The sequence below is a fragment of the Microcaecilia unicolor genome, chromosome 8, assembly GCF_901765095.1.
Source record: "Microcaecilia unicolor chromosome 8, aMicUni1.1, whole genome shotgun sequence".
Lineage (NCBI taxonomy): Eukaryota > Metazoa > Chordata > Amphibia > Gymnophiona > Siphonopidae > Microcaecilia > Microcaecilia unicolor.
Window position 1 is genome coordinate 203,813,300 of NC_044038.1, and position 25,129 is coordinate 203,838,428.

The 25,129-nt window shown below is 43.2% G+C and overlaps 1 protein-coding gene across 1 annotated transcript in view; it reads right to left on the reverse strand.

The window, feature by feature from the left end:
- CDH4 (cadherin 4) overlaps positions 1-24,914 on the reverse strand; it is a 394,777-nt gene extending 369,863 nt beyond the window's left edge. The window contains exons 1-2 of the mRNA XM_030213453.1: positions 24,908-24,914; positions 24,601-24,827 (exon numbers count right to left, since the gene is read on the reverse strand). Coding sequence (XP_030069313.1) covers positions 24,601-24,827; positions 24,908-24,914 — 234 coding nt within the window. The remainder of the gene's footprint in view (positions 1-24,600; positions 24,828-24,907) is intronic.
- Between the last annotated feature and the right edge of the window lie 215 nt (positions 24,915-25,129).

The following is a 25,129-nucleotide window of genomic DNA, read 5'->3' on the forward strand; positions in this document are numbered from 1 at the left end:
ATCAAATTTAGATTTCGAGGATGATGATTCCATAGATGTTATGGTAAAAAAATGGAATACTGTCTTGTCTGAGTCACTAGCTGTTGCTGCTCCTGTGAGGAAAAATATTGTGAAAAAAAATCTAATAAGGTTCCATGACATACTAATGAACTTAGATTGATGAAGCAAGAATTAAGAAAAATTGAAGAAGAATAGTGAAAATATTCTTCAAGGGTAACACAGGTTAGTTATTTAGGGGCCCTTTTACTAAGCTGCGGAAAAAGAGGCTCTGCGCTAGAGGCATCAGCCATTTTTGCCACTCACCAGAGCCCCTTTTACCACAGTGGGTAAAAAGCCTGAAAAAAGAAATGGCAGTGCGGTAAGCTTGCACTTGCAGTGCGGCCATTTCGGAGGGAACAGGGCTGGTCTTAGGCAGGGGCGACAGGAGAGGTTGCACAGGGCCTCGCGCCTCCAGGGGCCCTGCGGCGCTTCCTGTCGCTCCCTGCCATATTGTCGCTCGGCTGCTTTCCTTCCAACCGCCCTGCATTTAAAAAGTCACAGCGGCGGCAGTGAAAAGGCAAGCTCGCCTCTAGCCTTTAAGCCTTCCCTTCTTTCTTAGCATGTACTGTGCCGCCTTCGCAGAAACCGGAAACAGGAAATTGCACCAGTGCATGCTAAGAGAGAAGAAGAAGGCTTAAAGGCTAGAAGCAAGCCTGCTTTTTCGCTGCCGCTGCTGCAACTTTTTAAATGCAGGGCGGCTGGAAGGAAAACAGCTGAGGAAAACTGAGGGCACAGGTGGGGCTGGGGCTGGGACCTCAAAAACTCGGGGGCTGAAAAAGGGGGTAAGTTAAGTTGGGGGCTGGGGTGAGTGAGTCACTGGACATGGAGGGGATGGCAGAGGAGAATCGCTGGACATGGATGGGATGGGAGGGCAGGGGACAGAGGAGAATCACTGGATGTGAATGAGAGGGGAGGACAGGGGGCAAAGGAGAAGCTCTGGGCATGGATGGGTGGGGAGGGCAGGGGAGAGAGAGGTGCATGGTTGCAAATTGTAGAGACGCTCTACAATTTGTGTGCGGTGTTATAAAATACTGGAAATGAGCACCAAAATCAGAACTCAATGCTATTCTATAATGGGTGCGCATCTTTGAGCGCCATCTACTGAACCTGGCCCTTACTGCCGGATTTGATGGTAGCATATCTAGCATTCTGTGCTGAAATCTAATTGTATTCCATTACAATGTTGTAACTTAATTGGCTTAACATGCTAATCAGCATTGATAACAGCACCTAACAAGCAATAATGAGCACTACTTGGCAATTTATGTGCACAACTCGCTAAGTGTATTCTATAATGAACTGCACCTAAATTCTAACATGTGTAGTTCAAAAGGGGCAGTGGTTATAGGTGGGGAAATAGGCATTTCTTGGGCATCCTAAAATTTACACGCGTATTTATAGAACATGGCCCAGTACACGTAAATCTACATGCAGGGATTTATGCCATGTTTTCATTGGTGTAAATGCAAGTTTTAGGCACTGTTATATCAACTAAGCATATTCTATATACTGCGCCTAAATCTAGGTGCTGCTTATAGAATACACTTAGCTGGAAATGTTTACCCCATGGATTTTTTAGGTGCCTTATGTAGAATCTGGCCCTTAATGTATGAATTAGCAAAGGGCATATGTGCACCCACAGAATTGACAATGACCTTAACATGCAGTAAAGAACTTTTCTGTGAGGTAAGTGCAGAAAACATGCCCAAAAAAAAAACAATGGGCATAATTTGGAGGGTGAAGGGGGCACTGTACCCCCAAATGAGCTGAGCTGCCACACCATCCTCCAATCCCCCGTGCCGTCAGCATTTATTTGCGAGAAAGCAGCACAAACGCTGCTTTGGACCTGCCCCCAGAAACCTTTCTTGCTCCTTCAACTTCCTGTTCCTGCATAGGCAGGAAGCTGTATGAGAGAGAAGGGTTTCTAGGGCAGGTCTAAAGCAGTGTGTGTGCTGCTTTCGCTGAGGCTGCCGGCAGCTCAGGGGATTGGAAGACTGGGGGGGGGGGGTGATACTGGGTGCCACTGGAAGACTCCAGTGCTGTGGCAGCGGTGGCAGCTGGTGGGAGGAGGAGGGGCTTGAAGGAGATCGAAACAGAGACGGGCCTCGGTAGGGAAGGGTAAAAAAAATACGATCATTGGGGGGGGGGGGAGTAAGAGAGAGAGAGATGGAGAAGGAGCTGAAGATGGATTGGACAAGGGGGTATGGGGAGGGGGAGGGAGTAGGTGAATGGGACTAGGGGGTGTGGGAGAGAGAGAGGGAGCAAAAGATGGATGGGACTAGGGGGTGGGAGGGAGAAGGAGCAGAAGATGGATGGGACTGGGGTGGGGGAAAGGGGAACAAAGAAGATGAGTGGGATGGTGGGGAAGGGAGAGAGAGAGGGAGCAGAAGGTGAATGGGACTAGGGAGTGTGGAGGAGAGAGAGAGAGAGAGAGAGAGAACAGAAGATGGATGGGACTAGAGGGTGTGGGTGGGGGGAGGGAGAATGAGCAGAAGATGAATGGGACTTCTTGGTGCTTGAATGGAAAAGGAAGACAACAAGAGGAAAGAGAAGAAATGGAAAAGTCAACATGGAAAAGAATTTAGAAGAGTGACACATGGCAAGTGGAAAAGAGTGGGACCAGCCTAATCAGAGAAATTAAGTGCTAGACAGCAAAGGTAGAAAAGAAAAAATATTTTTTAAAGATTGAAATGCGCCTGCTTTGTGAAATGTACATTTATTTATTTTTAGTTTTGTATTTCACAGAGTACGGGAGAAAAAAAACACATTTCTGTTTCTCTCTTATCAGTATTGCCCTGCTTGTAGAGTCTTGTTTACTTGGATGGAGGGGTGAGGGGGTTCTCCATTTCAGTTTTTGTCTAAATGCAATCCGCTTAAGTGCAAGGGTCTGGGACCAAAGAAATGCATGCAGTTAACCAGAGCATGCACTTAACCGTTGTGACCCAAAGATGCTTGACATCTGCTAAACATATGTACAGTACTGTTTATTATTATACGTACAGTACACAGTCTCAGTTAACTGACATTAGGCTTACTTGAAGTAATCAGTTATAGTCCTGCCAGACGGTAAAAAGTGTCATAGCACTGACATGCAGTGGCCTCCAGATAGGCCTGCATGGTGTTGAGACTCTCCAGCGCTCTTGCAAAAGTGACAGGAGGAAGTTGTTGAATTTCATCAGCATGTGCCTCGCTGCTCATTTCTTCATCTGTTCCATCATCAGCCGTTGTCGCCTGTGGGTAGGAGCATATCTCGACATCAGTGCTGTCTTCAGCTGTTTGTAGATTGTAATCAACAGCTACATAGCGATGGAACTCCTCTTCAGTAAAACCGGCTGGGATGTCAATAACCTCTTCATCTGACGCGTTTGCAACAGCTGCACCTGTTTTGTCCCTCTCCACATCCTTAACAAAGCTTGGCCGCTTGTAGCAGTTCACAATGGTTGCCTGTGTAACATGATTCCAGGCTTCTTTCTGCATATGTAGAGAATCCAACAGTGATAGATTACGAGCCAGTTCAACAGCACATTTATCCTTCCAAGCCTGGTCATCCATAACACTCATCAGACGACGTAGCACAAGAGCCCGATAATGTTGTTTGAAATTGGCTATTATGCCCTGATCCAGAGGTTGGATCAGAGAGGTAGTGTTTGGTGGCAGGAAGACCACCTTGACATTAGACAGCCTGACATCATCCCTGTGTGCAGCACAGTTATCACAAAGCAGCAAAATCTGACACTTTTGTGCCCACATTCTAGTGTCTAGCTTCTTTAGCACTGCTTCCAAATTTCCCCAGTCATCCACGAATTTGCGTTAGCCTCATATGACACAGGAAGTCGCTTAACTTTCTTGAAGCAACGGGGCTGTTTGCTCTTTCCAATGACGAGGGGTTCCAACTTCTCACTCCCATCCATATTGCAGCAAAGGAGGATTGTCAGTCGGTTCTTCGATGTTTTACCTCCAGTAGTTTCGGCATGTTTGAATGCAAGTGTTCCATCAGGAATCGCTCGCCAATAGAGACCATTTTCATCAGCATTGAAAATGTCGCGAGGTGCAAACTCGTTCAAGATGGTAGGAAGAACTGAAACAACCCAATTTTCAGCACCAAAGTCATCAGCGTCTTGTTTCTCACCGTGCTGTTTCTTGAATTTTATGCTGTTGCTCTCCTTCCATCTTTCCAACCATCGAACAGTGGCTTTGAATTCAGTTAGTCCAAGACTTTCAGCTAGCTGGTTAGCTTTCTCCATAAGCAGTGGACCACTGACAGGAAACTGTCTGCTCCTGACTCGAGAAAACCACTGAAGAAGAGCACCTTCTACCTCCTCAGCTTTTCCCGCCCGTTTTCGTTTCCGTTGTGGATTTGTATTGTTTTGCCAGTCTTCCAGAAGCTGGTCTTTCTGCTTAAAGACAGGTGAAACTTGACTGGGATTGACACCATATTCTTTAGCAATAGATGCTTGACTTTGTTTGTTTTCTAATTTTTTAAGAACTTCTATTCGTTCAGCCAGTGTTTAAGTCTTACAGTTCCGCCGCCGCGACAACGACGACCCCGGTGCAAGCTCCAACAACATTCTTTCCCCTAATCTCGGTTGTCATGCACCAATCGGCTTCCATATTGCATTTGTGCGCTTATGCGGAGTCTTTCCTGCAGAGGAGCGCTCTTAACCCATGCATATAAGCGAATCTTGCACTTATCAGTGGTGTGCTAAACCGAAGTTTGTCCCCATAGAAATTGATGGTGCCAAAATCGGGACTGAAGTACGGCATGCAGTTAAACAGAGCAAGTGCTTATCTGACGTGCACTTAAATGGGGTGCACTGTGTATATATATATATATATATATATATATATATACTGGCTTCATATTCAGTGTTCTAGGCTTTTGTGTGTGTGTGTTTTGAATAGCTATAATGAATATGTATAAGATGTATGTATGTAAATGAATATGCTAATGTTCCATACCCCACCCTTTGCCCCTCCCCAAATGAAACTGTCAAACAACGCCCATGAAAATCCCCTTACCACATTTTAGTAAAATGGCCCCAAAATGAAAAAAAGATGACTGCACACACCCCTAGTTTCAGCAATGGCTGCACTGCTAGCAACAGAATCTTTTAATTTGTAGAGGGAAGACAGTGAGCCAGAGGTGTTTGTAATACTATTTTTCTATATCATTATTACAAGTGTTAATAGGCTGTGTCACAGCCATGTACAGCACCAGGTGCATTAGTCTTTATGCTAAATATTTCTTTCCACTCAGTGACTGCTCTAGTTAAAACCTGAAAAGCCTCAGCAATGCTTTGTAGTGGCTGTAGATTTTTATCAGGCTCTTGCCGTCCTGGTTAATGCATTTCTCCCGGCACCTCATGATTAGTCTGGACGATGCCTGTTTCTCCTTCAGGTAAGTCAATAGTTTGTCTTCCTTCTATCACTGGCTCATTATTACTAATGTTCTCACTCTCACTGCCGTCATATCGGAGATGGATGTTTTCTTCAGTGAAGGATTCGTTAATGTTCCTCTCTGCAACAACATTTCTATGAGCGTAGGCCTTTATGGCTCATGTTGTGTCACAAAAAAGGTCATGTTTATCCTGTTCATGATGAAAGAATTCATCCATGCTATCTTGTTTTTCAAATTAATCTCTGCACCTAGCCTTTATGTTCTCATGCCAGAAGGAGCTGTAGGGTTTTCCTCCTGATATACAAAAAGATGATATGAAATTACTGAGTTGGTAAACTTGCAGTTAACTATAAGGGCAACTGTATAAATTTATTTCTGCTGTGTACACAGCACTAATGCCATAATAGCATCTTGGTGCCAAGATTCCATTATACAATACTGACATATGGTTGGCATTGGTGCACCTATATGTAGGCACCACTTGCATGTGTGCACAGCAACACAAACTGTGTCAGTAGCTGCTAGCATGGCTTAGTAAACAGGGGGGGGGGGGAGTTCTATGCATAGAAGGTGGTGCGTTTTAGGTGATCCTTGAAATGATATATGTCTATTCTATGTTTGTGACCATTTCTGGGATAAGGTGATTAAAGTCTCCAGAAACAACAAATGAGGTTTTAATTAATCCTGTTAGAGCAAACAATTTGTAATATAGCAGTCCAAACCCCCATCTTTTTATGATAAAAAATAAACATGTAACTTTGCAGACTGCCTATGGACCCATGACTTGAAAACTTGGCCACTCTCAACATTTCGATTCTGAGACCTTAGTCACCTTTTCTCAGAGAGAGAGTCACATTTTATAATGGCAATATATATACCTTGGCATTTTTACCCATCAGTATTTCTGCCCGCTCAATTTGCCTTTAGGGCCTGGGGCTTAGGGTAAACCGCTTTTCTACAGTTTTTGCAACCACATCCAAAGCGATTTACCTGGGGCGACGGAGGGTTAAGTGACTTTACCCAGAGTCACAAGGAACTGCAGTGGGAATCGATCTCAGTTCCCCATGACCGAAGTCCGTTGCACTATGGTCAATATTTGCCCACCACTGTTCCCTTTAATTTGAGCAGAAGTCCTCCACCTACAGTCCTACCAGTGGGTGGTGCTGATTCACTATCTCATTTTCAATAGTGAGGGACAGGCAAGCTCTGTAGGACTCCAGGGAACCTGTCTCTCTCTAGCCATTGAACACACAATATTGAAACACCACCCCGTACTGGCAGCAACACAGTTGGAGGACTTCCACTCAGCTTAGCGGGAATAGTCAGGGCCGTGCCAATACGGTAAGCGGGGTAAGCACCGCAGGGTGCGCCGACCTCTGGAGGGCACCGCTACAGTGCTTACCCTCGCCGCTTACCTGAGCTCTGCGCCGCCGAGGCCTTTAAACCTTTTACCTCCGAGGCTCCGACGGTCGCAGTAGTGTCAGTGAAAGCGCTGCTGACGTCTCCCTTCCCTTCGCGCTCGTTGGTTCCCTCATTGTCCCGCCTTCTTCTGATGTCAGAAGAAGGCGGGACACTGAGGGAACCAACGAGCGCGAAGGGAAGGGAGACGTCGGCAGTGCTTTCACTGACGCTTCTGCGACCAGAGCGGTAAAAGATTTAAAGGCCCCAGGGCACGGAGCTGAGGTAAGGGAAGGGCAGAGAGGCATGGATGGGAGGGCAGGGCCCAGGGAGAGGACAAATTGCTGGAAATGGAGGGGAGGGGAGAATTGCTGACTATGGATGGAGGAGGGAAGGGCAGAGAGGGACAAGGATGGACATGGATGGGAGGACAGGACCCAGGGAGAGAGGAGAAATTGCTGGAAATGGATATAGAGCAAGAAAAGAAGAAGAAAGGAGGAAAGTAAAGAAATAAATGGAAAGGAAGCCCTGGAAATGGAGTTAAGAAGACGGATAGCAGCAGAATCAGATACTGGGTCAGCATGATCAGAAAAAGAAAGTCACCAGACAACAAAGGTAGAAAAAAAATCATTTTATTTTCATTTTAGCATTTAGAATATGTCCACTTTGAGAATTTACATCTGCTATCTTATTTTGCAATGTATAGCAATTTGTTTCTAAGAATATTGCTGACAATTCCTGTCAGTGTGGCAAGTGGTGAGCGATCATTTTCACGGTTAAAAATCATAAAAAATTATTTGTGATCTATTTGTTAAGCAATCCCACAAAGATGCACTCCATCTTTCAGCTCCTATTTCCTTTGCATCTTGTGCCACACGGGGGGGGGGGGGGGGGGGGGGGGCCCAACTGATAGTCTGCAGGGGGGCGCAAGAGATCCTAGGCACGGCCCTGGGAATAGTGTTGTGTTGCCTACCTCTGTGAGTCACAAATTCAACTCTCCTGAAACAAAGCTTGTCTTTCTGGGTAAGACTCGCTTCTTCATGGATACTGTCATAAAATTTGTCACATACACACGTATGTCACTGCTGATTTGAAAATGGCACTACAAATATGTATATGTCCCCCTATGAAGCTGCTCTTTTTTGTGAGTCTATGTTTATAAAATGACCCTTTTCACATATACGTACATTTTGGGCAGTGCTCTATGTATTTTATAACAGGGCTAATGCTCACCAAACCTTTAAAAGAAATCTTCCCCTAGATTTAAATGGGTTGACTCAGATGTCACCTACACAATCTATACAAAGTTAGTCTCCAAGTATATAAAATAGTATATATTGAAAGCACTTTGAATATTTCCACTTAACAATAGTTAATATACTATTTTGACATAATTAAGAGCTACATTGTTAATCAGATCCATTATTTTACTGTTACACAGAACTGGTTACAAATCCATGTAGGTATGACAATACATTGTTACAAGTCAGCATTGATTCTTACACTTATTGAGCATTGCATTCAGTCTGAAGGACATGCATTCTTGTACTGATTCTTCTTGGAATAATATTATGTCCTTATCAACACTTTGGATCAATTATCTTTTTCTCTGTTCTCTAACAGCAAAGATTATTTATCCTCATCTTACTATTTTAAAGTTCTCAGTATCCTTTTAAATTGTGATTTAACGTTAACATACAGGGTTGCAGGGAAAAAGACATCTTCCTGGTACAGAATTAAAAACAAAGAGGCTGGGTTTCTTTATTTTTTTTTTTTTGTAGATCAATTTTTTTTTGTAGATCAAACTATTATGGTTGATTTTTGTTAGAAACAATTGCCAGTAAACATGTTACAGTCGAGACCTTCTTATTGGACTAACTCAAGACATTTGTACCTTGCTTTCGAGGGCTAAGCTCCCTTCATCAGCTCTGTTTAATTAACATTGCACAGTGAAGTTTGATAGCCGCTTCATCACTTCTACGAGGCTGAAGTCTGGAAATGGATGACTGAACCTGCCTACTGAGAGGACCTAATTTACAAAGCTGAGAAATATTGTGATGGTGCGAGAGAAGGCATGATCCCTCTCAGAAGCTAGTCACAGAGGTATCGTATTATCCCAATAAAAGGTGGTGAACTGGATCAAAAATTGGTTGATTGACGGAGGGTGGTAGTAATTGGTTAAGAAAGAAAGGTAAGTAGTGGTATGCTCAGGGATGGGTCCTAGGACTGATTCTGTTCAATGTCTTTGTGAGTGATATAGCTGGACGGATAAGAGGAAACATTTTGCCTTTTTGTGGCTGATAAAATGATTTGCAATACAACGGACACCCCGGAGGGAGCAGAGAACATGAGAAGTGGGCTAAAGGGTGGCAGTTAAGCTGTAATGCGGAGAAATACAGAATGATGCATTTTTTGAGTACAGAAATCCAAAGGACTGTATATGATGGGAGGCAGGGGCGAAGGTCCACACAACCAGACAGTGCCCAAGGGCCCAGAGCAGTTGGAGGGCCCAGTACCTACTCCCCCACATGACCGACATTTCTCTCCTCTCCATCCCCATTGAGGTGGTGGTAAGGGCTCCTGCACTAACTCGGCGGTAACCAGGCAGCACTACAAAAATATGTAAATAAATGTCCATAGCGCTGGAAATGGCGCATGCTGGGGATGGAATTACTGCTGGGCTGCTGTGGTAGCCTGGTGCAAGTTGCGGATTGGTGCATGGCAAGCCTATTGCCGTGCACCAACCCTTTAGTAAAAGGGACCCTAAGGCACCAGCTAGATTTAGATGGTGAGTCCATGCGTAAATGCCTGTATTCTAGTAATTAATGCGTGTAGGTGAACATAACACACGTAAAGGACAATAATCCAGATATGCACTATTACGGAAGCATGGGTCTATCCTTGATGGCACACCATTTGCAGGTGAGCATTCACATGGATAGAGTCTGGGTGGAGCTCTATGGCTGATGTAAGTGCTCACACCTAAACACATACACGATTATATTCCCAGTTACACTAGTGTTCTCTTCAGAAAGTAAGTGATCACTTTTCTTTATGAAATGGGCTCCAAATATAACACCTTCTGGGTGCCTAAAAATATGCACTTTTTATAGAACTGCCCTCTACATGCATAGATCTTCCCAGAGGTGCAGTTTGGATGGAGCAGGGGCGGAGATTAATTAATTTATTTATTTAACAAATCTCCACTACTACAATTCCTTCTAAATCAATCAATGCAGTTCACATAAATTAACAATCCAGACAAATAAAAATAAAGATAAAACATAAAAGTAACAAGAAATACTCCACCATGTCCTTCCTATTCGGCCCTATGAATAATCAATCATTCTGGGAAGAGAAATACCTTCAGCTTCCTAGAATGACCAGTAGATTAATCTCACTTGATCATTAATGGGAGTTTATTCCACATTACTGAAGCCATCACGAAGAACACTGGAGAACATGGGCTCACCACTAACATACAACTGTAACTGGACCTGAGAACTCAGAAAGGAGATACATATGTATGCTTTATAAAATCACTTGTGAAATAAACATATTTTCAACTTCTTTCGGACAAAGCCTGATATTTATTTTTTGTTTTTGTTACATTTGTACCCCGCGCTTTCCCACTCATGGCAGGCTCAATGCGGCTTACATGGGGCAATGGAGGGTTAAGTGACTTGCCCAGAGTCACAAGGAGCTGCCTGTGCCTGAAGTGGGAATCAAACTCAGTTCCTCAGTTCCCCAGGACCAAAGTCCACCACTTCTTAAGTCATATCAGACTTTTTGAAAGAAGTTGAATCTTTTTTTTAATTCACAAATGATTTGTATTAATTTTATTCATTATTTGCTTGGTATTTTAATTTTATTTTGTCACTCATTCTTTAATTGTAAACCGTGGTGAACCCGCGAGGGGATATGGTAGTATATTGATGTCACTTCATGTTCTTTTGAAACAAAAACAATAGACCACCCACCCACCCACCCAAAAAATTTGATTTGTTTCACTGCAAATAGTGCATGCTATTTGATTATCTAGATTGTAAGCTCTTTGAGCAAGGACTGTCTTCTGTGTATGGTGTACAGCGCTGCGTATGCCTTGTAGCGCTATAGAAATGATAAGTAGATAGATAATCGATAGATTATTTATTTAATTGGATTTATTTACTGTCTTTTTGAAGAAGTGTGATAGTAGTAACAAAGGGGCCTTTTTACTAAGCCGTGGTAGAAAAGTGGCCTGCGGCAATGTAGGCGCATGTATTAGGAGCGCACCGGGCCAGTTTTTACCACGTCTGCAAAACAGGGTTCTTTTTAATGCGACGGGAAGAGGGCATGCAGTAAAACTGAAACCAGCACGCATCTAAAACTGGCCTGAGCCCGTAATGCCACCCACTGATCTAGCGGTAAGGGCTCACATGCTACACGCACGGTGACCAGTCAGTGTGTACCAACTTCCGATTACCGCCGGAAATGGCGAACGTGGGAGGAAATAAATAAATATTCATCCAGGCATTATGGGCACGCATCAAATCTGAAATTACCAGCAGGGGGCGCACTGGCCTGGCGGTAGTCTCATTTGGGCGCATGCTGCACGCGCATAGAGTCTACCATGGCTTAGTAAAAGGGCCCCAAAGAGAATTCCTGAAACAAAACTTCTTAAAACAAAACAAAGTACATGGGAAAAACATGGATAAGATAAAAACAATACAACAGGAAAGAAATGAATATTAAACTTGTACATGATAGCTAAATGCACTGTGTACTGTGCTGTATTTGAAAACTTACTTCACTAGGAAAAGGCAGCAGTGTAGCTGGGGTTCTTTTTAGGTGTTCTTATAATGGCTGAATTTTATATCATGTCCAATTAGTATCAAAGAGCAAACCGTTCTTCACAAATAATTTGAGTCACAGTGCTAAAGAAGAATGTTGCCACGTGGCTGACATGATTTTCCTACACGAGGCATTTCAGTAGGGCAAAAAATGAATATGTCTACATGGGCTCCACTAACTGACAATGCAAAATCATTTTGGACGCAAACTTCTATTCAACAGCAGCAGCAAAAGAGGAACCCCCCCCCCCCCCCCACACACACACACACACTTTTAATACGAAACTGCTGTTGCAAACAGGGATGAAAGTTCCACTATTTACACCAACCTCAATCCCCATTCAACCCAATCCAATGAACCTATTGAAGACAACTGCATAGTGGTTTATGAAACGAGATTACATTCAGACCAGAACATGCCGTTTGATCAGTAACTCATTAAAGACGTTTCATGCAAAACAAATGGATTATATACTCTAGGATGAGTGCGAGTTTATATGTCAACATGTCTATATGGATCCATAAAAAACTCCCTCGTCCGCATTTTCTGGGTCTTCCTGGTAAGGACTGAAAATTTGGTGTGGCGAGGACACACACACAAAAAAAAAGATACTGAGGAATATGCCCATGCCTACTCCCACTCACACACACACACACACCCCACACAAACACCCACACACACCCAGAGATCTCATCAGCCATTTTCTCTTCGGAAAATAGGATTTAAGAAATTCCCTGTTTACAAAAACAATACAATTACAGCATCAAATATTTTTTTTAATTAAAACTTGTAACAAGGTCAAAATATGTTATATTATAAATGATTTCTCAGTTAACTATAAGGCAGCATAACATGGTTCATATTTAGATTTAATTGGTAAGAAATAAAATGCCATGTGTTAAGTACGTAATGTTTCTAGAATTATCACACAGAGATGTTTGAGAATATTTCTAACAGAACTATCTCCTGTTATAAAGACTTACTTATTTCTAAATGGTTAAACAGAATTTGTGTGATCTCTCTATTTATTATGGCCTTCATTTTACAAGCCTTATTTTAATACATGCATAAACTGGGAGTTAAAACTTTGTCTTGCTTAAACGTCTAAGTCCCCATTTTACAAAGCCTGGGAAATGCAAGTATTAGACCCAAGTGGGTGGAAATGGCAAAGGAGCATGGTCTGGGTATGTTTTGGGTGTGGTTATTGGGAGGTGGGGATAGTGCTGGGCAGACTTATACGGTCTGTGCCAGAGCTGGTGGTGGGTGGCGGGGTGGGTTGTTGGGAGGTGGGGATAGTGCTGGGCAGACTTATACAGTCTGTGCCCTGAAAAGGACAGGTAGAAATCAAGGTAAGGTATACACAAAAAATAACACATGTGAGTTTATCTTGTTGGGCAGACTGGGTGGACCGTGCAGGTCTTTTTCTGCCGTCATCTACTATGTTACTATGACAAGGGTGTGGCAAGTTCAAGGACCAGGGGTTCTGAAATCCAATCCTTAAGGACCACAACCCAGCCTGGTTTTTAGGATTTCCACAATGAATATGTATGAGATCTATTTGCATGCAATGGAAGCAATGACTGCAAATAGATCTCATACATATTCATTGTGGAAATCCTCAAACCAGGCTAGGTTTTTTTTTTTTTTTTTTTTGTTACATTTGTACCCCACGCTTTCCCACTCATGGCAGGCTCAATGCAGTGGGCAATGGAGGGTTAAGTGACTTGCCCAGAATCACAAGGAGCTGCCTGTGCCGGGAATCGAACTCAGTTCCCCAGGACCAAAGTCCACCACCCTAACCACTAGGCCACTCCTCTGGATTTGAGGACCCCTAAAACAGGATGGGCAACCATAGTTGCAGGCCACAATGCAGTCGTGTTTTCGAGATTTCCACAATGAATATGCATGAGATGTTTTTGGATATAATGGTAGTAGTATTTTTAGGTATAACTTGTCTGGAATGTTTTTACGTTTGGGGAGCGTGCCAGGTGCCCTTGACCTGGATTGGCCACTGTCGGTGACAGGATGCTGGGCTAGATGGACCTTTGGTCTTTCCCAGTATGGCACTACTTATGTAGTACATGCAAATCAATCTAATGCCTATTCATTGTGGAAAACCCAACTGCGTTGTGGCTCTTGGGGACCGTGGTTGCCTAAAACATCGATGTCGGGAGTTACACCTGCTCCAAAGCATGTTTAGGACTTAATGATCAGCTGCTATTGAGCAGCACTCCATTGGAGGGATTGGGAGTGTTGCGGCCTTAATCCCTCAGTGGTTTTTGTCTCCCCAAGTGGCAAACCATCAATATTTACAGGTCACTGTAACAATGTCAGAAACATAACCGATTATCATTACAATGCTAGAAACACAACTAGTTATGGTCTGGCTTTCTAAAAGTCTATGGGCGTTTTTTGCTAAGGAGCGCTCATGTTTTTTGTGCTTCCTAAAACTGTGGGCGCGCTAAACGTTAGAAACACCAATGCATCCCCATGGGCATCTCTAATGTTTAGGACGCCCACAATTTTAGCGCGTGCTAAAAACGTGAGCATGCCTTAGTAAAAGACGTCCTATATTATCTATGAGTTTGCCATTTCTAGTGCAATGGAAACTTTTTACCGTGGAGCTAACCCGGTGAGTAATTGCAGGAGCCCTTAACCAATGCAGGAAAAAGGGCCCTGGAGTGCGGGGAAAAAGGGCCTCTGCTGCTACCGCAAGATCCTTTTTACAACAGCTTGGTAAAAGGACCCCACCCCAGTGTGTAAACCTCAATTTCTCTGTATTTTAGATCAGACTTTATGATGGCAGATTCTGAATACTGGTGAAACTTGAGCTGCATTGACTTGCACATCTCAATTCCCATTTGTACAACATGTCTAAAGTGGAGCTGTATGTAAGAGATTAAGTTTGTGCATTTTCCTTGCATGAAATACCCATGTACCCAGCTTGCCACAACAGGCTCTCCTTATATACGCCCCTAGCATTTGCAGCAGTTTTATTACACTTCCTTGCTTTCAGGCACCCATTGCTATGCATTCCCTTTACAGCAATAAATCTACTGGACCACACTGAATATTTCTTTTGCAGACATATTGTTTTTATTAGTCCTACAGCACAGCTGTATTACAATCATGTCTGCAAAAACAAACAGTTATCTTCTTATATTTTATTTATGTGGTCCCATTATTTTTTTTTGCACAATTCTGCATCTAACACCTGATGCTAAAAGCTGTATGCACGTTTAATGCAGTGGTGCGAACAATTATTTTTTTTTAACTTTTCTGACTTCTTCATGTGTACATACTATCCCTCAGATTCTAAAAACGGCAACTAAAGTTGGCATGCAAATCTACACGCATACCTGATTTGCACACACAACTTAATTGTTTAACAAGCTAATCAATGCTGATATTGCCAATGACAAGCTATTATTGGTACTAATTGGCACTAATTAGAAACTAAGCGTATTCTGTAAAGTGGTCTGTGTAAATTCTAATGCATGGATCACAAAAGAGGGCGTGGCCATGGACGGGTCATGGGCATTCTTGAAAATTACATGCACTGTTACAGAAGGAGGAGTAGCCTAGTGGTTAGTGCAGTGGACTTTGATCCTGGGGAACTGAGTTCAATTCCTACTGCAGCTCCTTGTGACCCTGGGCAAGTCACTTAACCCTCCATTGCCCCAGGTACAAAATAAGTACCTGAATATATGTAAACCACTTTGAATGTAGTTGCAAAAACCTCAGAAAGGCCCAGTTCCCTTTCCCTTATCTGTGCCTAAATAAGATGTGGGTGTTTACACCAGGTTTTAGTTGGCTGCACATAAATTTTAACCACGGGAAGGCCACTACATGTATTCTATAAACCGCGCATAACTTTAGGAGAGGTTTTTAGAGTACCACTAAGCACAGTTTTTTTCAGCACCACATATAGAATCTGGCCCTATTTCCATAACATTTGTTTACTGAGTGCAAAAAATCTCATTCTTCAGGAAACCGTGTTTTCTACATCCATGCCTAAGTCTGCTTTACTCAGCAGTGAGTTGGCTTAAGATAGCACTTGTGTCATGCTCTGGGGTATGGCAGGAAAACAGAAGAACAGTAACCCTTGTAGACACACAGATGAAACAATCACAAGGGTAACAAAGGAAAGGGCAGCAGACGATGTCCAAAATAACACCTTTATTGGAACATCTCAAGACTCGACACAAGTTGTGTTTCAGCCCATAAAGGCATTCCTCAGGAGTCTTTAGTTGGATGTATGTTGATATAAAGCTACATCTGAAATGGCACTGGTAATAATTGATATCTTGCTGTTTTCTTCTAAATAAACACTCCGTAAAGCGTTTGGACACACAAAAGTTCAAGAAAGCAGCAAGATATCGATTATTACCAGTACCATTTCAGACGTAGCTTTATATCAACATATATCCAAACTAAAGACTCCAGAGGAAGGCCTTTGTGGGCCGAAACACGACTTGTGTCGAGTCTGGCTGTTCCAATAAAGGTGTTATTTTGGACATCATCTGCTGCCCTTTCTTTTGTCACCCTTGTTGTGATTGTTTCATTTATGCTCTGGGGTACTGTAGTGCATTTGCTTGGCTACTCTGAAGTGGGGAATATTCAGGGCTGATGTTAGGAGGATGCAAACAGGGAAACTGCTCCGAGCCCCGAGCCCCGAGCCCCCATGCCACAAGTGTCACAAAACTGCCCAGAGTAGACATGCAGCCTTCCAACAGGGCTTTGGAGCCCCCTCCCTCCCTGGGCCCAAGCATATGTAACAATAGCCCTGGAAGAAATTCATAATGAATGAAAATCCCCAGAAACTGGAGAAGGAATCCCCAATGCTGTAGTTCCAGTTAGGATGGTTCTAATTAGGATGGAAACAGAAAATGGGAGGTGGCAGCTGGATGAAGCACAGCAAACAAAAATAAAAGCAGCAAATCATTCTGTTAAGAAAGGGTAATTTTGCAAAAGCACACAATTTTTTGCATCAATTAGTAAGTTTTACACTAAATTATCCAGTAGATCTGCGTATTTTCTCCTGCACAGCAGGGCTCCACTTTCCTAAAGTGGAAATAGTACAAAGTAGTCTAAGAAGTACTAGCTGGGATTTCCATGTGGCTATTATCAGCTCAGCTTTCTAGGACTACCTTTTCAGAAACTGTACCCAGAGGCCACATTGACACTTTCAGCTGATACTTTTGATCTGAGCACCAAAAAAAACCATTTTGCCATCAGTATTTACCTTGCTGCTGGAACCTCTCACAGGATACTCTGAGGTAGTGCAGGTCTCTAATGGGAAAAATGACCTTGTTTGTATTCTCTAATTGATCTGCTATCAAGTTTCCTGCAAGATTGCACAAACTGTTCCTTCCCAGGCATTAACTGCTCGTACTGCAACCCCTTTCTAAAAAAGAAACCCTGTTATTTTTATCATATGCAGGGAGAAAAAGAGATTTCCACATGAACACTGTAAGATGCCTACAGCAGACTTAATATGAAATACTTTTCACAACTATGAATATAGGAACAGAGAGAAACCTAAGAAGTAGAAGAACTTCCAAAGGGAGTGTGACCAAAAGCGTTCTTTATTAGGCACCAGAAGAGACCCGACAAGGGGCCGTGTTTTGGCGTGAGAGCCCGCCTGCCTCGGGGGTCAGATACAATTGATTTTAAAAACTCTAGTGTCATACACAGTGCCTTGAATACACTGCTCTGAGGATGAGCAGAGGTAAAAATAAGCAAAGTTTGGCATACACAGTACACTAAGGGGCTCATTTTCGAAAGAGAAAAATGTCTAAAAAGTGGCATAAAGCAGTTCTGGAACTCTTTGCCGAAGGATGTGATAACAGTGGATACTATATCTGGGTTTGGACAAATTCCGGAGGAAAAGTCCATAGTCTGTTATTCAGACCGACATGGGACTGCTTGCCCCAGGATTTGTAGAATGGAGTGTTGCCATGATTTGGGTTTCTGCCAGGTACTTGTGACCTGGCTTGGCCAATGTTTGGAAAACAGGATATTGGGCTAGATGGACCACTGGTCTGACCCAGTATGGCTACTCTTCTGTTCTAATGTTGCTACTATTTGGGTTTTTGCCAGATACTTGTGACCTGGATTGATCACTGATGAAACAGGATACTGTGCTAGATGGACCATTGGTCTGATCCAGTATGGCTAGTCTTATGTTCTTATGTGTGGTCTTACCATGGAGCAAGGGAGGCATTCTGATATTTTTTGCTTTATATTTGACTCCTTTCCTCATAATTCCTGTTTGCTTTTTAGCCATTGCTGTACATAATCAGGAAAAAAAAACACACAAGGGGTAGCAAACTTTCAACAAAAAAAGAGCATGAAACATGCAGTTTGATAACAAGATGGCTAACCCGGACTATGGGGAGCTATCAAAACTCTCACAATTTAAACAAACGAAATCTCAAAACTCAAAGAGCAATGGTCTGACCAAAGTGTCAGCTTATCTCCAAAGGGGTTCCCAGATATTATTATTGACCCCACTCAATTATCTATCTCCAGAAAAAAAGAGAGCAACAACAAAATAAAAAACCCTCCAGAAACGTAGAAAAAATTTGATAACTAAAAAAACCAGAGAAAAATAGTCAAACCCCACAGTCTGCTTTAGTCATCAAAAAAACAAAAATATATACTTCAAATCTCCAAAGTTCCAACATACAACATTGGTAGTTCAAGACATATCAAAATGAAGTCCCAAAAGTACTTAGTTTGAATGAAGAGATATTCTTTCCCAATACTAGACAGTGATGATCCTAGGTCGGCTGCCACCCGAGGCGGATCACCGATGCACCCCCCCCCCGGGTGCAGCACAACCCCCCCCCCCGGTGCATCAACCTCCCCCCCCCCCCGGGTGCATTCTTAGCTGCTAGGAGCAGCCGTGCAGCTCTCAGCTCTGCTGGCTCCCTGCTTCCTCTGCCCCGGAACAGGAAGTAACCTGTTCCGGGGCAGAGGGAGCAGGGAACCAGCGGAGCTGCTCTCTGCACCCCTCCAGCAGCGTGCACCCGGGGCGGACCGCCCCCATCGCCCCGCCCTTGGTATGCTGCTGATACTAGATCCTCAAATTGCCACTGTTCCAGTACATAAAGAGAATCTCTTCAAGTGATGCAGAACATGAAAAAATTCCAACTGTCCAAAACCTTGAAAAGGGCCACTTCTTTCGTGAACCCACTACCTCAGGAGTTGGAACCAGAGCTTAAAAGGTTGTCCAAAATGGCCTCCAGCTTTTATACCAAACAATCGCCAATCACAGACAAGCTAATTCTTAAGGTAGTATGTTCAACAGAAAGCATATTCAAACCCATAGGTTGAACAGTATTAAGAGAAAAGATCCAGCGTTGTTCTCGATGTCTAAGAATTTTTAAACTATGTCCATGCCTGATGTAAACTCTTAACATTCACAGCTGCTCTTTTTAGTGTTTTGAAACCATTTTCCTAATTGTAACACCTTCCTTTGAGATTTAAATGCTAGCACCTCGAATATTGTGTTCAATTCTGGTCACCACATCTCAAAAAATATATAGTGGAATTAGAAAACGTACAGAGAAGGGCGACGGAAATGATAAAGGAGATAGGACAACTTCCCTATGAGGAAAGGCTAAAGTGGTTAGTAGGGCTCTTCAGCTTGAAGAAAAGATGGCTGAGGGGAGATATGATAGAGATCTATGAAATAATGAATGGAGTGGAACGGGTAGACGTGAATCATTTGTTTACGCTTTCCAAAAATACTAGGACTAGGGAGCATGCAATGAAATTACAAAGTAGTAAATTTAAAATGAATCGGAGAAAAGATTTCTTCACTGAATGTGTAATTAAACTCTGGAATTCATTGCCAGAGAATGTAGTAAAAGCAGTTAGCTTAGCGGGTGTCAGGTTCTCAGGTTCAGAGCCCGCGGGGCTGGGCTCTGGAGCAAACATGAGCCCTTGGGCTGCTGACGAGGAGCGACAGCAGCAGGCAAAACCCACCAACCAACGCTGGGCAAGCACTCCGGCATCGGCAGGGACTGCAGGCACCGCCCAGCGAGCCAGAACACACTGACTGGAATCCCCCGGACTGGAGGACACAGGACTGGAACACTGGACTGGAATCCCCTGGACTGGAGGACACTGGACTGGAACACTGGACTGGAATCCCCCAGACTGGAGATCACAGGACTGGAACACAGGACTGGAGCACACTGGACTGGAGCACACTGGATTGGAGCACACTGGACTGGTCCGTACAGCTTCACCTGCACTTAGCCACTGCCCCCCCAAGGCTTGAGCCCTTGGGTTCGAGTGGCCGGCAGGACTTACCGGATACCGGATGACACAGGGACCAGGACTGGAAACAGAAGTACTCCTAAATCCTAAACTGACCTAATTGCTCCCAAGCCCTAAATCAACAGAAGTGTTCCTAACAGTAAACTAACAAAAGGACTTCCTAAGGCCCCTAGGCACTGACCTAACAGGAGTGCTTCTCACAGCACCAAAAGGAAAAGCAGGGGAGTTACAAGGGAAGGCAGGGAAGCTAAACACAAAGCTAATAAAGGTGCTTCCAAAACACCAAGCTACAGCAGCTCTACAACTCTAAACTAACTAAGGTGCCCCCCCCCCCCCCCCCCACGCACCAAACAACCAGAAGAGCTCCTAGCACTAAAAGGAAAGACAGGGGAGCCACAAGGGAAAAACAGGGAAGCTAACACGTAAGCCAAAAGTGCTTCCAAAGCACCAAACACAAACAGCAAAGACTGCACTGCTCCCAACAGCACAAACACCAGAAGTACTTCTAACAGCCAAATTTGCAGTGTTCCTAACAACACCAAACCCTAAAGAACTTCTATCAGCAACAGAGCTTCCAAAGCCCTACACACAGCAATGCTTCCAAAACCAAGAGGGAAAAGCAGAGGAACCACAAGGGAAAAGCAGGAAAGCTAAACACACAGTCACCAGTGCACTCTGCACTAATACTAATCTGGACCTTTAGCAAAAGCAAGCAGGGAAACTAGACAGAAGTGCACACTGCACCACCCTACCTAAAGCAAACATTGCAAAGGCCCTCAAGGAAAGAACACCACTTCCTTATCAAGGCCCTCCCAGATGATGTCACACTCCCTAGCCCCAGGCAACAGCACACTGAAACCCAGAGAGGCCCAACCCACACCAATGCAGCACCGTGAAGCACTTGAAGCCAGTACACCCAAAGAGAGGTAGAGCTAACTCAGTTCACACACACAGCTGCAGTATACAGAAACAATTAACCTCATGCTGGCAGCAGCCAGCACAGAGAGAGAGAGCTAGCTCAGACAGCACAGACAGAAGAAACGGAAGCCAGCTAAGAAGCTGACCACCAGGAAAAAGGTAAGTTTGAGAGGGGTCCTGACCACGATCATAACAGCGGGGCTTAAAAAAGGTTTGGCTGACTTTCTAAAGGAAAAGTCCATAGACCGTTATTAAAATGGACTTAGGGAAAATTCACTGTTTATTTCTAGAATAAGCAGCATAAAATGTATTGTACTGTTTTTGGGATCTTGCCAGGTACTTGTGACCTGGATTGACCACTGTTGCAAACAGGATGCTGGGCTTGATGGACCTTTGGTCTGTCCCAGTATGACAACACTGATCTACTTATCCTCCCTCCAGTTATTGAGACAATTTTTTATTATGTTATGGCCTTATTACTATTACATCTTGCATCAAATGCTGCAATCCAGTAGGGTCTAGGTCTAAAACAGTTCCTCCTCATCAGTTCCTGGACCAACTACTCCAAAAAAGCATTTACTTCCATCTAGAAATGTTAGCTTCCTAGTATGTCCCTATGAGACATGTACCTTGACATTACTGGGGAACATGGGAAACCTCGAAGCCCAAAGGTCCATTAAGATAGTTTCAGATCCTTAAATACAATACCAATATCTGATTCCCAGAGTTTCAAAAAACATGCAATCAATAATATCCAGGAGAAAAGACTAGATGGTTAAAAAAAAAAATCCTCCACCCCTCCAGAAAGGTAGAGAAAAAAAACATCTGTCCAAGAAAACTCCTTCCCTTTTGTAGGCTAGTATGGCAGAGACATCAAGACAGGCTGGGTTACAATGCATAATGTTTTGTTAAGCAGCCTTTGGGGGGGAAAAGGGGGAGAGTCAGGACTGGACAGAATTTGTCCTTCAGGAGGGGTGAGTGGCTCTGCAGATTTTTCTCACTTTGAAGGGAGTGCAGCATTGGTAGAGGTAAGTCTGCCTCTTGTTTTCTGCCGAAAGTGGTGTCACTTGAGCTTCAGAGGCGTATGGGAAGTTTGCCTGCCTTGTGAGTCAGCTGGGGATGTCTCTACTGTGCGGCCCCTGAATAGTGTCTCTGACAGAGGCAGGGAAGAAGTGCTTCCGATGTGGGATATGATGTCTGGCCTCAGAGTGCTGTACAGATTGAAAATCAGGCTCACAGCAGGACACAGGGAAAGATCCCAGGGAAGGCACTATACCCGGGTCCTTACAATCTTGGGATCTTGCCAGGTACCTGTGACCTAGATTGGTTCCTGTTGGAAACAGTATGCTGGGTTTGATGGACCTTTGGTCTGTCCCTGTATGGCAATGTTTATGTTCTTATGGCATCTATTTTATAAAGGAAAGTTGGTGCCTACTTTCCATTACACATAGTAACATAGTAAATGACGGCAGATAAAGACCTGAACGGTCCCCCTCCAAGATAAACTCATTTTACATGGTATGTGATACTTTATATGTATACCCAAGTTTGATTTGTCCTTGCCTTTCTCAGGGCACAGACCGTAAAAGTCTGTCCAGCACTGTTCTTGTACTAAAAGTTCTGAAGCTAACGTCGAAGCCCCTTAAAATTTACACTCCAGCCCATCCATATCTATTCAGTCACGATCAGGGCGTAGACCGTAGAAGTCTGCCCAGCATCAGTTTTGCTTCCCAATTACCAGCGTCACCCCCAATCTCTCCGCTAAGATTCCATAGATCCATTCCTTCTAAACAGGATTCCTTTGTGTTTATCCCATGCATTATAGGATACTATTGTAAAGGGTAAATTATGCACCTATAATTTAGATTCAAGCACTTACTCCAGCCACAGTATTTTATGTGCCACATGTGGTCATCCCACACACGGCCCGCCTATGTGTATGCCTAACAGTAAAACATGTGCTATTGAAGATAAGCACAAATTTACAGAATAGCACTTGGATTGGATTTATTAATTTTATATATCGCCTTGTACCAAGTGTTAAAGCGGTTTACAGAATAGCAAAACCAATTGATACAAAATGTTGGCATTTATGTTTGTATGAGCAAACATTCACATTTTTATGCCATTATTCTAATCATTCACGCATGTAACTGGCGCATAAATATTAGCACCTATTTCACAGAATTACCCTGCTGGTGACCTCGAGAAGTAGAGCTGGACTCCCCTTTTCTATTTCATAACTGCAGGAGTAACATAGTAACATAGTAGATGACGGCAGAAAAAGACCCGCACGGTCCATCTAGTCTGCCCAACAAGATAAACTCATATGTGCTACTTCTTACCTTGATTTGTATCTGCCATTTTCAGGACACAGACTGTAGAAATCTTGCCCAGAACTAGCCCCATTTTCAGGACACAGACCGTAGAAATCTTGCCCAGAACCAGCCCCACCACCCAAACACCACCCCGCCTCCCAATCTCGGCTAAGCTTGGGAATCATAAGACTTGCATAAAGACAAAACATTCCCAGAGACAGGGAATGTTAAGAAAAGCTTTGAGAAATCAGGTTGCACATTTCTATGGGACTGTAATAATTCAGCCTTTATTTGCTCGGTGTCTTGTAAATATCTTTGAATTTGTCAGATTTTTGTTGAGCTCAGATCTACCAATGCTGGTGTTCTCAGATAAGGCTTGCTGACCTCAATGCAAACGCTCCAAAACCATGCTGTTTTTTCCCCCCAGTGTTGTTGTTTTCAAGTGGTTGTAACATCGCCTGTGTTCTTGGACAAAACACTTTGTTCTGAAAATATTCCACACAAGCTTCAACCCTTCACTCGTGTCCTTGGAACAAAGCAAGTTGCATTTCTGGTAGCATTCTCCACATAATTTGGCCACAAGTTAAGGGAGGGTAGGGAAGAATGAGAAGAAATGTGTTACTTGTTTTCTACAAAATCGTGAAAGTCTGTGTTAGAGCAGCTGTGAAAGACTGACCTCCATTAAACAGTTGCTTTTCAGAACAAGAAAACATGCATAGTAACGCTCAATAAAAATGGATCACAGGGTAACCACTTGTTTTGTGAGATACTCCTCAAAGTCTTCCGTGCTTTGGTTCTAAACTTTTGAATGTTCATTTGTATTAGTCAGCTATTAGCTGCATGAGGTTTTTTTTTTTTATAATAACCACTTTAAAACCTAGATGCTGTGGGAACGAGGTGGTCTTTAGCTGAAGAACTGATGCGTATAATAGTAGAGATTTCATTTTTACATCACGACAGAGTACAGACTCAACATGCTCAAATGTTGAATTCTTAAATTTGAGGTTTATGCAAGATTACATTCTGTTATAATTTAATTTCATGTCATGGATCAACATCGGGATGAAAAGTACAATCCAATTAAAAAAAAAACAACTACTACCAAACAACTACTACCGGGGGTCTTCACAAAAGCTGAGCATCTGCTAAATGCTAAGAAGCCCATAATAATTAGGAATCCTGATTAAGGATTTATTTTTATTAATTTATTAATTTTAGCATATCGCCATTCACATATTTTCATCAAAGGGGTTAATCACTCAAGAGTGTGAAAAATCATCTTCACTAGTTCTACCATGTTTCTTATTTATAATTTTGAAAGATTAAGCAACACCGTTAAGAGTCCCATATTTCATAGCTGAATGAAAAGGTCAGTGACTAAATGCAGCAGTAAATCATTTTTACCTTGTGTTCCCTGTGCTTTGACTCATTTTTATCTACTAATAATCGGACTGTGGTTTCCCACTTGTCGGGGGTCCGATGGTCCCATGCAGCTACCAGAAAGGTGGCTTGCTTTGAAGGGATCTGTAGCTTGCGAGCGGCGAACACTGTGCCGTCTGCCCCCACTTTGTAGTCGAGGTTGCTGGATTCATACCAAACCCCCATGGACATGCTGCAGCCACTGAATTTCACTAAAAGAGGAGATAAAGAAGGAGAGAGATGTATTAAAACAGGCACCAGATAAGAAAGCAACCAACAGCAACTTTCAGACCTGTCATTTCCAGCTGCACTGTCTGTGTCTCTGAGAAACATCAAGGAAATGATATAACTGTTCCTTCAGCCTTCCAGGCAGACTACTAGAGTTTATCCTCTACCTCTGGGGAACTCCTGGTAGAATAGAGATTTTTTTTTTTTTAAAGAAAAGAATATTTGATGCAATTTCGTTACATCTAAAACACAGCAGTTTTTCTGATCCCTGCAGATGTATTTATTT